Below are 12,863 nucleotides of genomic sequence, written 5' to 3' on the forward strand. Positions count from 1 at the left end.
TGAGTGGCAGCACATTCTGTCCCCTGCCATATTTACACTTTCTTCTTGTAGACATGAGTCTACTTACTAGTTCATTTACATGGTAGTATAACAGTAGTAACTATTACTGGAACTAGTAATAAAACTTTACAGTAACAGCAGCAACAGCCCTATTGTGTTGCTATATGCTAGGCATGGCTCTAAACTAGGGTCAGCATAAACCTTTTCCTATCAAGGGCCAGATAGCGAATATTTGAGACTTTGCAGGCCAGATGGTTTCTGTCATGATTATGTGGAGAGATCAGCTACCGCAGATGATTGCCACCAACAGGTATAGCTATGGGCCAACAGATCTCTGGCCAGTTTGAGGACTTTAGATGGAAGATAGTAATAAATGTTCATCTACTCAATCCTCCCCAAACCTACTATTTTTATAAATGAGGTCCAGAGAGGTTAAGTAATTTGCTCAAGGTCACACAGCAAACTGTCAGATGGCTAGTGAATGGTCCTAATTCTTAACCTAACCTACTTCCATTAATTATAATTATTTTAACCATCACTGGCAGATACTAGGATGTTTCCAGGATTTTACGGCTGAACATATTATTTTCTAATCGGGGGGTGGGGGGAAGAGCCTTCAGAAAAATCAGCTAATAAGGATGGGTTTGTACTTTGTGTCACTGCTCAAGTGTTTCTGGGTACTTTCTACAAAACCAGTGAATGATACTCACACCAAAACATAAAATTACACGTCCTATTTTTATCAAAATGACATTCATTTCTCAAAATCAAACACCCCATTCAGAGATGACAGTCTGCTACCTCTAAGGATACTCAGAATCAGTTCCAAGAAATGCAAAAATATTTTGAGGAATGGCAGAAGCGGATCCAGTAGCAGAGAACAGGGCTTCCTTCCCTTGGGGCAACTCGGGACCCTCACTGCAAGAGATCTGAAAGCCGCTATGAAAACAAGGTACCTCCCAGGAATCAACACATAAGGATTTCTAACAAGATGCCTAATGGCTTCTAATTTTCACTGCCTTTTCAGTCTACCCAACAAACGCTGATCCTCACAGAAATAAAATAATGTAATAAATTATTCACACCAAATCAACACAATATTTGAGTTAAGCACACAGACTCTGGAATTAGTTTGGTCTTAATTCTCTTCTGAGCTGTGTGCTGCCTGGAAATGTTTCTTTACACCCTGATTTCCTCAAGCAGAAAATGGGCAAGATATATATATACATGTCATTCTTATTAAAAGTACTGAAAGACACCCGCATAATGCCTGACAAACAGAATTCAATAAATAGTACGTATTATTATAATTAAATTTGTTTCTAAAATGAAAAACAAAACAAAAAACAAAAAACAAAAAAACTAAAGCTTTTGGGACGCCTGTGTGGCTCAGCGGTTGAGCGCCTGCCTTCGTCGGCCCAGGGCATAATCCTGGGGTCCCGGGATCGAGACCCATTTCGGACTCCCTGCATGGAGCCTGCTTCTCTCTCTGTCTCTCTCATGAAAAAATAAATAAAATCTTTTAAAAAAACAAAAACAGGGCAGCCCGGGTGGCTGAGCGGTTTAGTGCCACCTTCAGCCCAGGGCCTGATCCTAGAGACCCGGGATCGAGTCCCATGTTGGGCTCCCTGCGGGAGCCTGCTCCTCCCTCTGCCTCTCTCTCTTTCTCTCTCCCCCACTCCTCTCTGTATCTCTCATAAATAAATAAAATCTTAAAACAAAAACAAAAAACTAAAGCTTTAAAGACAATGTCAAAGCCTATTTTATGAAAGGCTGACTAGGAAGGCACGATTGGTTCTTTATCAGGAAAAAAAAATCAACTTCAACCTCTCTTTTGGTATTTTCAAGGCATGCGAACCGTTACCACCACAGACCAAGCTCCTGTAATTGGAGAGTTTCTGATAGTGTCCCTGAAATGTTTAATGCTGCATTCTGAAAACAGCACATATTCCTGGATCTCATCAAGACACTTCTCAATAAAGCAAAGTGTATTTTCAAAATTGTCTAGATTTTACACATTAACAGATTAAGTACAATCCCACTGAACTAGCATTAAAAGACCTCAACTCCAAACATAAATTTTATCTCTCACGACATTTAAGGAACTGATACATTCATGATGCATCCTAGAGAGGTGCTGCCGAGTTACCTACAGCATGTTCTTGAAGCTGCTCAGGAAGCTCTTTCATCTCTCCCTCGACTAGCTCTCTACTATCAGACAGGGACTCTGGGAGATTATCCGCATCATCGTCTTCTACACAGTCTGCAACACTTCCGTTATCGATTTCTGCTTCATCCAATACACTGATATCCATCATATCGATGTCCTGCAAGTTCTCCAAACTGGTTTCAACATCCTCCTGTGACAAAACAAAATAACAACCATCACATACTGCCATAGGTCGATCCAAGCTGATTCACTGACAAGGCTGCACATACCTGTCCATCCCCAGAGTTTTCCTCCAGCCCGTTATCTTCCACACCCTCTTCTTCTGGCTTACGCCCTGAAGAGAGAATAGTTTACAGCATCAGATCAATGACCTGCATCTTCCAAAAGCAGTGACTTTTATAGGCCCTAAGCATGACAGAAGCTGACACCAACACCCGTGGTACTTCCCAACTTAAGAATGGTAATCCTGGAAGAGTAAGGCCATTTGTGACAGGGCAGCCTGCTCCCACCCCAAGCAGAAGAGGTTCTATTCTCATCAAGTGGCTGTGCGGGTGTAAGGAGCTGGAAATGAGTACTTAATGAGGTCAAGGCAGATAAAGACCCGTTTTAAGGCCTGGCCTTTTTGTCAAGTAGCTTTGGCTGTGGGGGAAAGAATATTCCATACAGCATGCTGCTTTTTAGTTAAGAAACATGGAACATATTTTCCCATAGAAAATGACACAAAACAACATATAAATAAACAATAAGAAAAGCCATTCATAATTTTACCACTAGAATCAGCCCCTATGTTATACTGACATACAGACATCCTCCTCTGTTCTGCTATACATACACCTGCACTATAATTACAAAAATGACACTGTACCATCATTTTGTGATCTTGTCATGATGTTATGAACTTATTTCCATATTCTTTAATAGCATTACGTAGAGATACCATCACTGATCTAATTTATACTCATGCATGGGAATCCAAGAAAATACTAAGAAACATCCTGGCAATTCTTTGCATACACAGGCAATTACCATTTTAGAAGATACTTCTAGAAATGCCAATTCTAAGACAAAGGGTATGTGTATTTTTCAGGCTTTTATTAAAAACAAAGAACCCACATATTATGAAGATGCCCCAGAGGAAGGGTTGTTCCAATTCATACAGTTCCATCAACAAATAAAAGTGCCCATCTTTCTGAATCTTTGTTAAAACCAGCTATTATTTCTTATACTTGCCAATGTTCTAGACAAAAAAGGAATAAGTTTTCAACCTGAATTATCCTTAGATTGAATATTTTTTGTTCAGGAGGCTAGACTCATTTTCTGGCTCACATTTCAGTTTTTACACAAATCTGACTCTGTGCTTTGAAAATGAGGAAATCATTTCCCCTTAACTCCCTTCACTCAACCTTAGTATTTCTTACAAATAGATTATTTTAGAACATTCACAATCTGTTCTGAAGACGACAGTTCAAAGTGGGCAGGCACGTTGTTGGCACACCCATTTAAATAGCATTTATGTGGCCATTTGCCTTTATTTTTTTTGGTACAAATTATAAGGATGAATAATAAAAAAAAAACAGAAAATGCAAATGATAACAGAAATGACAGGGCTGAAGAGAAAATGGAAATCATTACCCCTAATAATGAAATATGTAGGGGAAAAGTGATATGTTTGGTCTCAGAATAGGCTTGCTAAAATTAAATTCTTTTCAGTGTGAAGAATAAAATCCCATGTATGAAATATGAAAGCAGGCTCAAAAGCAGACTGCAGTGTAGTAAGGCTCTGTGCTCTGGGAGCTCTAGCTCCGTATCACGAAGGCGCTGCTCCACCTCTCAGAGGATGCAGGGCCGGCCACTGATAGCAGCCCTCACTCAGTCACCAAACAGAAAACCTCACTTCCTACAAGACCCTTCTCCCAACATGAAAATGAATTTCTTAAGGTTAAGTGTTTTTTCAAAGAATGTAAGAGAAATAGACATTAAACTTGCTTATATTTAAGGATTAAGCTTATTAAGTGTATGAAATGTGTAACATTCAGGGGGGGAAAAGGGGGGGGTGCAGGAAAAACTCAAACCATTTATACCAGAATTGAGTTTCTTAAAAAGAGAAAAAAAATCCTCTCTCAGGAATAAGAATTTTTTTATTACATGTGTTACCTGATTCTAATTTCATTCAGGAATATCTAACAGGAAATCTGAAGGGTTTTTCAGGAATACATTATTTAAAAACACAGAATTTCATGATACTAATAGTAGAATTCAATACATTATGTGCAAATAGCCTTAGTGGCTGGCTGGGAAAACCACTGCCATTTTGTAATATCTCTGACAAAATATGCCTTGAGCTTCAAAAAATGTCTGGAACTCAACACAATGGTCTTTATATATAACTATACCAGGAAGAGGCACCAGCAGCATTTCCACAGATTTATTATACTTGATAAAGCTGGTATAATTCTAGAATATATACATTGGTTTTTGTCCAATTCTATCCTAGTTACTAGGAAAAATCTAAGTAGGTCACCACAAACTTGCAACCCTTTTCTCTCTCAGAAAAGGAGAGGCAGCAGGTTTCCAAAGAGCAAAATCAATTTTCCACTTTCACAACCATCTTTGCTCCACAACAATAGCACAGGCCCGCTGTAGCCCAAACCCCTTCGGGGACTAGGGGGAGAGGGGTGAACTCTCTCAAAAAATGACCAAAAATGTAAAAAAAAAAAAAAAAGTGTGCTCCTAAGAACATTTAGTCTTCAGTATAGAAAGTACAACCCTGGATGGGAAGCTTATCAAGAAGCAGTATTTAGGAAAAGGAACCATACTTTCTCAAAAGAAGGAAAAAAAAAAAATGTGTTTACAACAATGCAGGAATGATGTAAATGAAAAATATAGCTCTCTGGAATAAATCAGAGTACTGGGAAAAGGTGCTCATCAAAATCTTCATCCAGAGTAAACATCATCCTTATTCACAGCCTCCAAACTCAAGGCATTGCTTGGACATCCCTAACTTGTTCCTAGTTCCCTTGCCTGGGATTCCATCTCCTCTTCCTCTCTGCTCAGTTTCTGCCTCAGGGATCATGTCCAAACTCACTGGTTAGACTACCTCCTCTGACTTCTGCAGGGATTCCTCCACTGCACCCCGAGTGGCCTGATGCGTGTGGGCAGGTCACTGCTTTTAAAATGTATTCGATTATACAACCACATTTATGCTTAAAGAGTCACACTCATTTCACTGTCAATTTTACTCCACTAATAAAAGATTCACACTCTTATTTTCTTGCACCACATATTAATCCACTTCCATCTTTAATACTGTGAATGTTCCTTAGTTTAGTTGCCCCAGTGCAAAGAGGCTTTATTAACTTACCATGTCCAACAACTGCCTATTTCCTCACATCCCACCTATACAGGATTATTAGAAACGGTTTAAGTTCTTAAAAGAGTGAGAGTTAAAATGGTAATTCTATTTTTATTTGCTTTCCTTCAATTACTAGCAAGAGAATCTTTTTTTTTGTATACAGGTTATGTTTGTTTTTCCTTTGATCTGTGAACTGTGTATTCATAGTTTCTACTTTGACAACCAGAAACTGCATGTTTTCCTTCTTGATATGTAGGAATAGTTAGCATTTTCTGGATATTTACATTCTATAATACTTTTTTCTCAGTCTGTTGCATCTGAATTATTTATGATGTCTTTTGCTGAAAAGATTAAACCTTTTGTGCAGCAGAGTTTATTATTTGCCTTTTTGTCTTGCCTTAAATGTCATTTCAGGTCTCCCTCACCACAGTGACTATGAAAGTACTATCCTAGCCAGAATTCCTATTTGCCATGGAAGGAGGAAGAACAGACCTTTTCCCACCGTCAGACAGTCAACTGTTCCAACATCATCTACTGAAAATTCCTTAATGCCATCTATTTTTTTTTTAATTATTTTAAGTAGGTTCCACACCTGACACAGGGCTGGTTTTGAACTCACGACCCTGAAATTAAGAGCTGCTCGCTCCAATGACTGAGCCAGCCAGGCAACCATAGTACCACCTTTAAGATGGACAGATCTGGGGATCCCTGGGTGGCTCAGCAGTTTGGCACCTGCCTTTGGCCCGGGGCGTGATCCTGGGGTCCCAGGATCAAGTTCCGCATCAGGCTTCCTGCGTGGAGCCTGCTTTTCCCTCTGCCTCTGCCTCTCTCTGTCTCTCGTGAATAAATAAAATCTTAAAAAAAAAAAAAAAAAAGAAAGAAAGAAAATCTTCCCACTTCCCACTGTTTCTGGTATCTTCCTATTAAAATGAGAACTCTTATATGACTGATTCTTCACAATTTTATTCTTATACACTTTCTTTTTAGATTACACTGGGGGGTAACTGACAACTTTCTAATATGAAATCATCACATCTAGGAAAACTTTCTCAAGATTAGCCATGTCATAGGTCTTGAATAGTTCCTTTCATTTTTATTTGTCATCTAAGAACACTAAACTGTTTTCTTAATATCTACCTTAAGTCTTTGACTCACAAGTATCACTGCCACCTCTAAAATTCAAAAGAATCAATTAATAAACAATTTTAACTAGCTAGCAGATTTGGTTGGTGCACTGCTCACATTAGCCAGAGCTTTATTTTTTCACATTTCTGAAGCTGTCATTGGCTAATTTGATTGCTTCACCAGGATTTAATTTTATGAGGCATATTCAGTCCAACAGACCTTATAAACCTAGCACTGGCCTACAAGGTACCACTCTTCACAAGTACAACCAAGGGATCTAGAAGAAATGACTGATACCCAAGGTACAGCAGCAAAGTACAAGAGACTGGAATACCTTCCTCTGCCAGAAAGTGCCCGAGGAGTGATATGGATATGTCAAAAAGACACGTAAGCCAGCTTGAAGAGTTCTTACTGGAACAATCTGAACGTCAAAATAACTACCAGAAAGTTTATAACCACCAATAAGTTTATACCTTACTTAACAAAATAAGAATATCTAAGTTCACAATGCTAAGGGAGAAGGGCAAGCCATCCTCCCTCATGGCAGAAAAGCAACTAATAAACTTATATAGGATAAAAAATTTAGAAAATCACCAATGGATAACAACTAATGGGTGCTTAAAACTAGTGGAGGAGGAACAAGGTATTTACAGAAGTCTCAAAGTATCTTCCTCATAAGATACAATTACAAAGGGTAAGATAGTAACTTTCCAGAGAAGAAACCTGACCAACTTAGCACTTAAAGTCAGTTACTCAAATAGACAACATGTGCCTGCCTCCAGAGAAGACATGCTGAGGAAGAGTAACATTTCTGGTGGTACTGCTGACAAAAGTGAAGGATATGAACCTAATGAGAGAGAAAAATAAAATGAACAAACCGACCAACCCTAATTTGAAAAACAGCTTTCAAAACAAATGGTCTGTCCACTTCCAAAATGATAATACAGGAATACAATACAAGTCTTAGAAACTGCCCCAGATAAAAGGAAACCAGAGACATGACAATTCAGTATAATGCATGACCTTGGATTATTTTTCCTTTTGAGCTATGAAAAACCTAATAACTAAAGAAGGTCTCATTTTAGGCAACTATATCCATGTTAATGTCTCAATTTTGACAACTAGGGCTCTGTAATACCGGCTGCTGTCAGGCAATACTGTAGTAGGTAGGCCAGAGGGGCACCTTGCCAGCCATCCCTTCTGAAGTAGTTCAAAAATTTAGTAAAATGCCAATATCTGGGGGGTCTGAATGAAGGACACATGAAAATTTCTTCTGATTCTTTCATCTGTTCTCTAATCTTAACCTGTGTCAAAACAACCCAGCGCACAGTTAAGAACTAAAATGCAAACACATCAACTTTTCTTTTCTAGTTAAGTTTACTTTTCTGATTAACTATTTTAAAAGATTTTGCTTAACAGATTGCTGGTATCAAACTATTCTGGAGAAGTGCTGAGATTGCCTGACACAGTCTAGGATTGTGATTAAAATAATTCGTATGCAGATTTCAAAGCATTTTCAGTTTGTTCACTAAAAGGAGCAGGAAAAAGAAACTTACTTTCAGGGGATCCCTGGGTGGCTCAGCGGTTTCGCGCCTGCCTTTGGCCCAGGGCGCGATCCTGGAGTCCCGGGATCGAGTCCCACATCGGGCTCCCTGCATGGAGCCTGCTTCTATCTCTGCCTGTGTCTCTGCCCCTCTCTCTCACTCTCTCTCTCTCTCTTTCTCTATGTCTATCATAAATAAATAAAAATAAATCTTTAAAAAAAAAAAAAAAGAAACTTACTTTCATTGAACCCTTGCTAAAATGTAGTAAGGTTGTTGAGAGTTTGTACTGAATGGTTGGTTCCATTTTACATGAGGTTCTAGAACAGGCAAAACTAATCCATCATGGAAGTAATCACAACAAACTGTTTTCTGGGGAATAGGGGGTGGGTGTTAGGGGGCTTAAGGGAGTATGATTGGGGAAGGGCATAAAGAATCAAACATGGGACGCTGGGTGGCTCAGTGGTTGAGTGAGTCTGCCTTCAGCTAAGGGTGTGATCCCAGAGTACCGGAATCGAGTCCCACATCAGGTTCCCTGCATGGAGCCTGCTTCTCCCTCTGCTTCTCTGTGTCTCTCATGAGTAAATAAAATCTTTAAAAAAAAATTTTTTTTTCCTATTCAGAGAAAAAAAGATTGCACAAATGCACATGAGTGGATGGGAGGAGTGGAGGGGGAATGACAGGAAGGGACAGAATCTCTTTTTTTTAAAAAAGATTTTATTTATTCATGAGACAGAGAGAGAGAGAGAGAGAGGGGGGCAGAGACACAGACAGAAGGAGAAGCAGGCTCCATGCGGGGAGCCCAATGCAGGACTCGATCCTAGGACTCCAGGATCATGCTCTGGGCCAAAGACAGGCACTAAACCACTGAGATACCCAGGGATCCCTATGAAGGGAGAGAATCTCAAGCAGAATCTACAGAGAGCCCAAGGCAGAGGAGTTCCCTCCCAGAACCCCAAGATCACGACCAGAGCTAAAACCAAGAGTGGGATGCTTAAACACCCAGATGCCCAGGAGGGCCTTTAAAGACAACAAAGTCTAGAATCTATAGGTGGACAATGCAGCCTGTATTAAAGATTAAAACTTGAACGACCTAAAACATCACGAACAAGTTAAGTCAAATGACAAACTAGAAAAAGCAATTGCGACATTTTGATAGACAGCAAGCCCTCAAGTCAGTAAGACAAACTCAGCAGAAAAGTGGGCAAAGGGCAATGAAAAGGCAGTTCAGAAAATACAGAGGGCCAATCACCAGAAGCTGTTTAACCTGTAAAGAGATGTAAATGAAAACTTTACCTGTGCAGAAATGTAGATAAATGTAATACTTCTACGTAAGAGGCAACATATAAAAATATAAATACATTCAGTGAGAATTTAAATAGGCACCCGCTCCCAGTTGTACAGCACAACCTGTTGAAAAGCTACTTGTCAGCAGCTACTTCAAAATAAAATGCACATATCCTTGACCCCAGAATTCTACTTCTAATTATGTTAGCAGAAAATATATTTGTTTACACAGACATATTTCTGGTTCATGGCAGCACCGAAAACTGGAAATGCCAAGCGAAAACTGGAAAATGGGTGGCTGCGTGGCTCAGTCGGTTAAGTGTCTGCCTTTGGTCATTAATTCCAGAATCCCAGAACTGAGCCCCACGTTGCACTTCCTGCTCACCAGGGAGTCTCCTTCTCCCTCTGCCCTTTACCACACTTGTGCACTGGTGCTCTCTCTCAATGTTGCTTGCTCTCAAAAAACTTTGAAAACTGGAAAAAAAAAATCTTAACATCTAATAACAAGGAGACCAATGAGCTAAACTGTGGTACATTGATAAGAAACATTACAATTAAGCTATTTAAAAAGACTAAGGTTACAAAAAAAAGACTAAGGTCTTTCTATACTTGTAAGCACTATGGAAATATGTCCTTGACATGATAAGTGAAAGAAAAAAAAAACCAAAACCTAAAAAATCTTTTGTGAGCTAGGATTTTCCTAAAAAAAATTAAAAAAAAAAAGAAAGAAAGAAAAATACATTCATAGCTGTATATGTATCTCTATAAACCCCTGGGTGGCTCAGTGATGTAGCCCCTGCCTTCAGCTCAGAGCGTGATCCTGGAGTCTTAGGATCGAATCCCGCATTGGGCTCCCAGCATGGAGCCTACTTCTCCCTCTGACTATGTCTCTGTCCGCCACACCCCCCCGTGTCTCTCATTAATAAATAAATAAAATCTTAAAAAAAAAAAAAAAAGATCATATACATACAGAAAAGTCTGGAAAGTATGCCCAACCTTTAATAATGGGTGCCTCCTTACTGTGGAAAAAAGAGCATCTACAGTTTACTTAATACCTGTTTAAAACACACACAAACAACAAAACACCTACAATAAGTATTCCTTTTTTTTTTTTTATCTAAAAGAAAAGGGAGGGCAGCCCGAGAGGCTCAGCAGTTTAGCACCGCCTTCAGCCCAGGGCGTGATCCTGGGGACCCAGAATCAAGTCCCACGGGCTCCCTGAATGGAGCCTGCCTCTCTCTGTGTCTCTCATGGATAAATAAAATCTTAAAAAAAAAAAAAAAAAAAAAAAGGAAAAACATAAAAGGAGGTCCAACAAACTCTATTTTCCCCAGTATGACTGTGATTTTCCAGGACTCTACTTGGGCAAAGCCAAAAATGCACAATGTACTATGGACCACAGAAGTGACTTCATTCCAAAGTTAGGTCGCCTGACTGCTGTCGTCCAAGAGCTTACACCACACACTGTGGCTGACTTTGGTCCCTGTCTCTTACATTCCAAACCCAATTTTTCACCACTGGCCAGGTAATACGAATATTTCATTTTGTTTTGGAGCCTGAGCAAGAAAGCCACCAATTATCAAGTGAAGTTTTAGAACAGTTCAAATGCCCAGTTTTAGCTGATTCTTTCTTCAAACAGTAGTTGAAGATTACTAAATGAAATTACTGAGTAAATACTAAAGAAGACAAGAAGATAGAGCCTACATGGGGCAGGGTAACATAAGTATTCAAGCAAGGTCTAAGGAACCAGGTCATCACAGTGCAGAGGGCTGAAGACAGAAGGAGTTGCTGTTGACAGGATCACAAATCCTGTTGATCATAAAGGAGGACTTGAATGCAGACACATGAGGGGTAGGCCGAGCACAAAAGTTTAAGCAAAAGGACCAAGAGAGGGAAGCACATGTTCAGGGCCTGATTAAAACCCCAAGATGTAGTAGAGGAAGGCTGTAGGGGAGAAGAGAGAAATGGAAATTGGAGTCAGATGGTGGAGATCACTAATACCACGTGGAGCATGGCATTTATGCAGCAGGCAATTTTAAAAGCAACGTCTGTGGAAAAGACAACTCTGTTTTGGCCAGGTGATATTTAAAAGAGAAGTTATATTTTGCAAGTCAGAGAAATAGGAGACCCAAGCAGTCCTAAATACTCTATGTAAAGAAGGATAAGAGTCTAGATAAACAAGGGCTGCTGAGAGGCCTAAAGATCATTATGTAAATATCCCTTTCATCCGGTCTGAATTCCTAAGTACAAGAGAAACAAAATACACTAGAAAAGATTTTTTTTTTTAAGATTTTATTTATTCATGAGAGAGAGAGAGAGAGAGAGAAGAGAGAAAGACAGGCAGAGACACAGGCAGAGGGAGCAGCAGGCTCCATGCAGGGAGCCCGACGTGGGATTCGATCCCGGGTCTCCAGGATCACACCCCAGGCCTAGGGCAGCGCTAAACCACAGGGCCACCGGGGCTGCCCTTGAAGGGATCTTAAAGGAAATGCACAACTTCATTCTAGGCCTTTTGGAGTCACAGGGTAGTCCACAGCTCCCAAACACAGCCAAGTAAACAGGCTCATTAGCAAAGGAAGCAATTGTGAAGAAAGTCCTCAACATTTGCACCATTTATAAAATCCTTCATACCTTTGCTGGATCTCTTTGAGGTCTTCTTGTTTCCTTCTGAGGTAATTTCAATTTCATCAGGATTACCCCCTTCATCTTCAATTGCCTGAAGGGAAGGGTAAAAAAGTTCACCAAAAAAAGCAGCATACAGACTTGACTTTCACAGAAACTTCAGGTTGCTGATCTGGAAAGGGCCTCCCCCTACCCACTTGTTGTCTTGCTCTATCTTGGAACAAAGGCTCTGAAGTCAACTTATTTCTTAATGCTAACGTCACCACAATCTAGTTCATCCTATTCCTGGACCCAAGGGAATTCAAAAAGCACAGTCTTCCATTTCCTATGATTTCACCCAGCAATATGCTGCTTCGACCCTCTGTGACATCCTCTCTATCCCCATGCCTACTCTTGGCACTGTCTGGACAGAACGCTTACTCACTTGGCTGAGATGTACTGTGTGTGCCATGAGACTGGACATGACCCATACCACCTCATCAGATCCCCACATCTATGACTGACTCCAAAGGTCTTGTTCTTAACCACTAGGGGACCTACCTGAAAGGATAGGGAGTTATAACCACCTCTTGGGCAAGCCCCACCTCCCACCCAAGAGCTCATCATTCCCTTGAACAGTCTGCACCCACGCTCAGCACAGGGCGTAGCACCAAGGAGGTGAGCAGCAAATGTTTACTGAGCATGACATCAGTGATATCCTTGAATACTGGGCTTTGCTTTTAGGCTTTACTGATAACCCTTTTTCTTGTTACTGTACTATTCTATA

General features: G+C 40.2%; 1 protein-coding gene across 4 annotated transcripts in view; it reads right to left on the reverse strand.

Moving 5' to 3' along the window:
- SAFB (scaffold attachment factor B) overlaps positions 1-12,863 on the reverse strand; it is a 35,368-nt gene that overhangs the window by 19,931 nt on the left and 2,574 nt on the right. For all 4 annotated transcript variants that reach the window (XM_025457097.3, XM_025457096.3, XM_049097475.1 and 1 more), the window contains 3 exons: positions 12,107-12,191; positions 2,440-2,504; positions 2,154-2,360 (listed from right to left, as the gene is read on the reverse strand). In XM_025457097.3, the coding sequence (XP_025312882.2) occupies positions 2,154-2,360; positions 2,440-2,504; positions 12,107-12,191 (357 nt within the window). The remainder of the gene's footprint in view (positions 1-2,153; positions 2,361-2,439; positions 2,505-12,106; positions 12,192-12,863) is intronic.

The sequence above is a fragment of the Canis lupus genome, chromosome 20, assembly GCF_003254725.2.
Source record: "Canis lupus dingo isolate Sandy chromosome 20, ASM325472v2, whole genome shotgun sequence".
Taxonomy (NCBI): domain Eukaryota; kingdom Metazoa; phylum Chordata; class Mammalia; order Carnivora; family Canidae; genus Canis; species Canis lupus.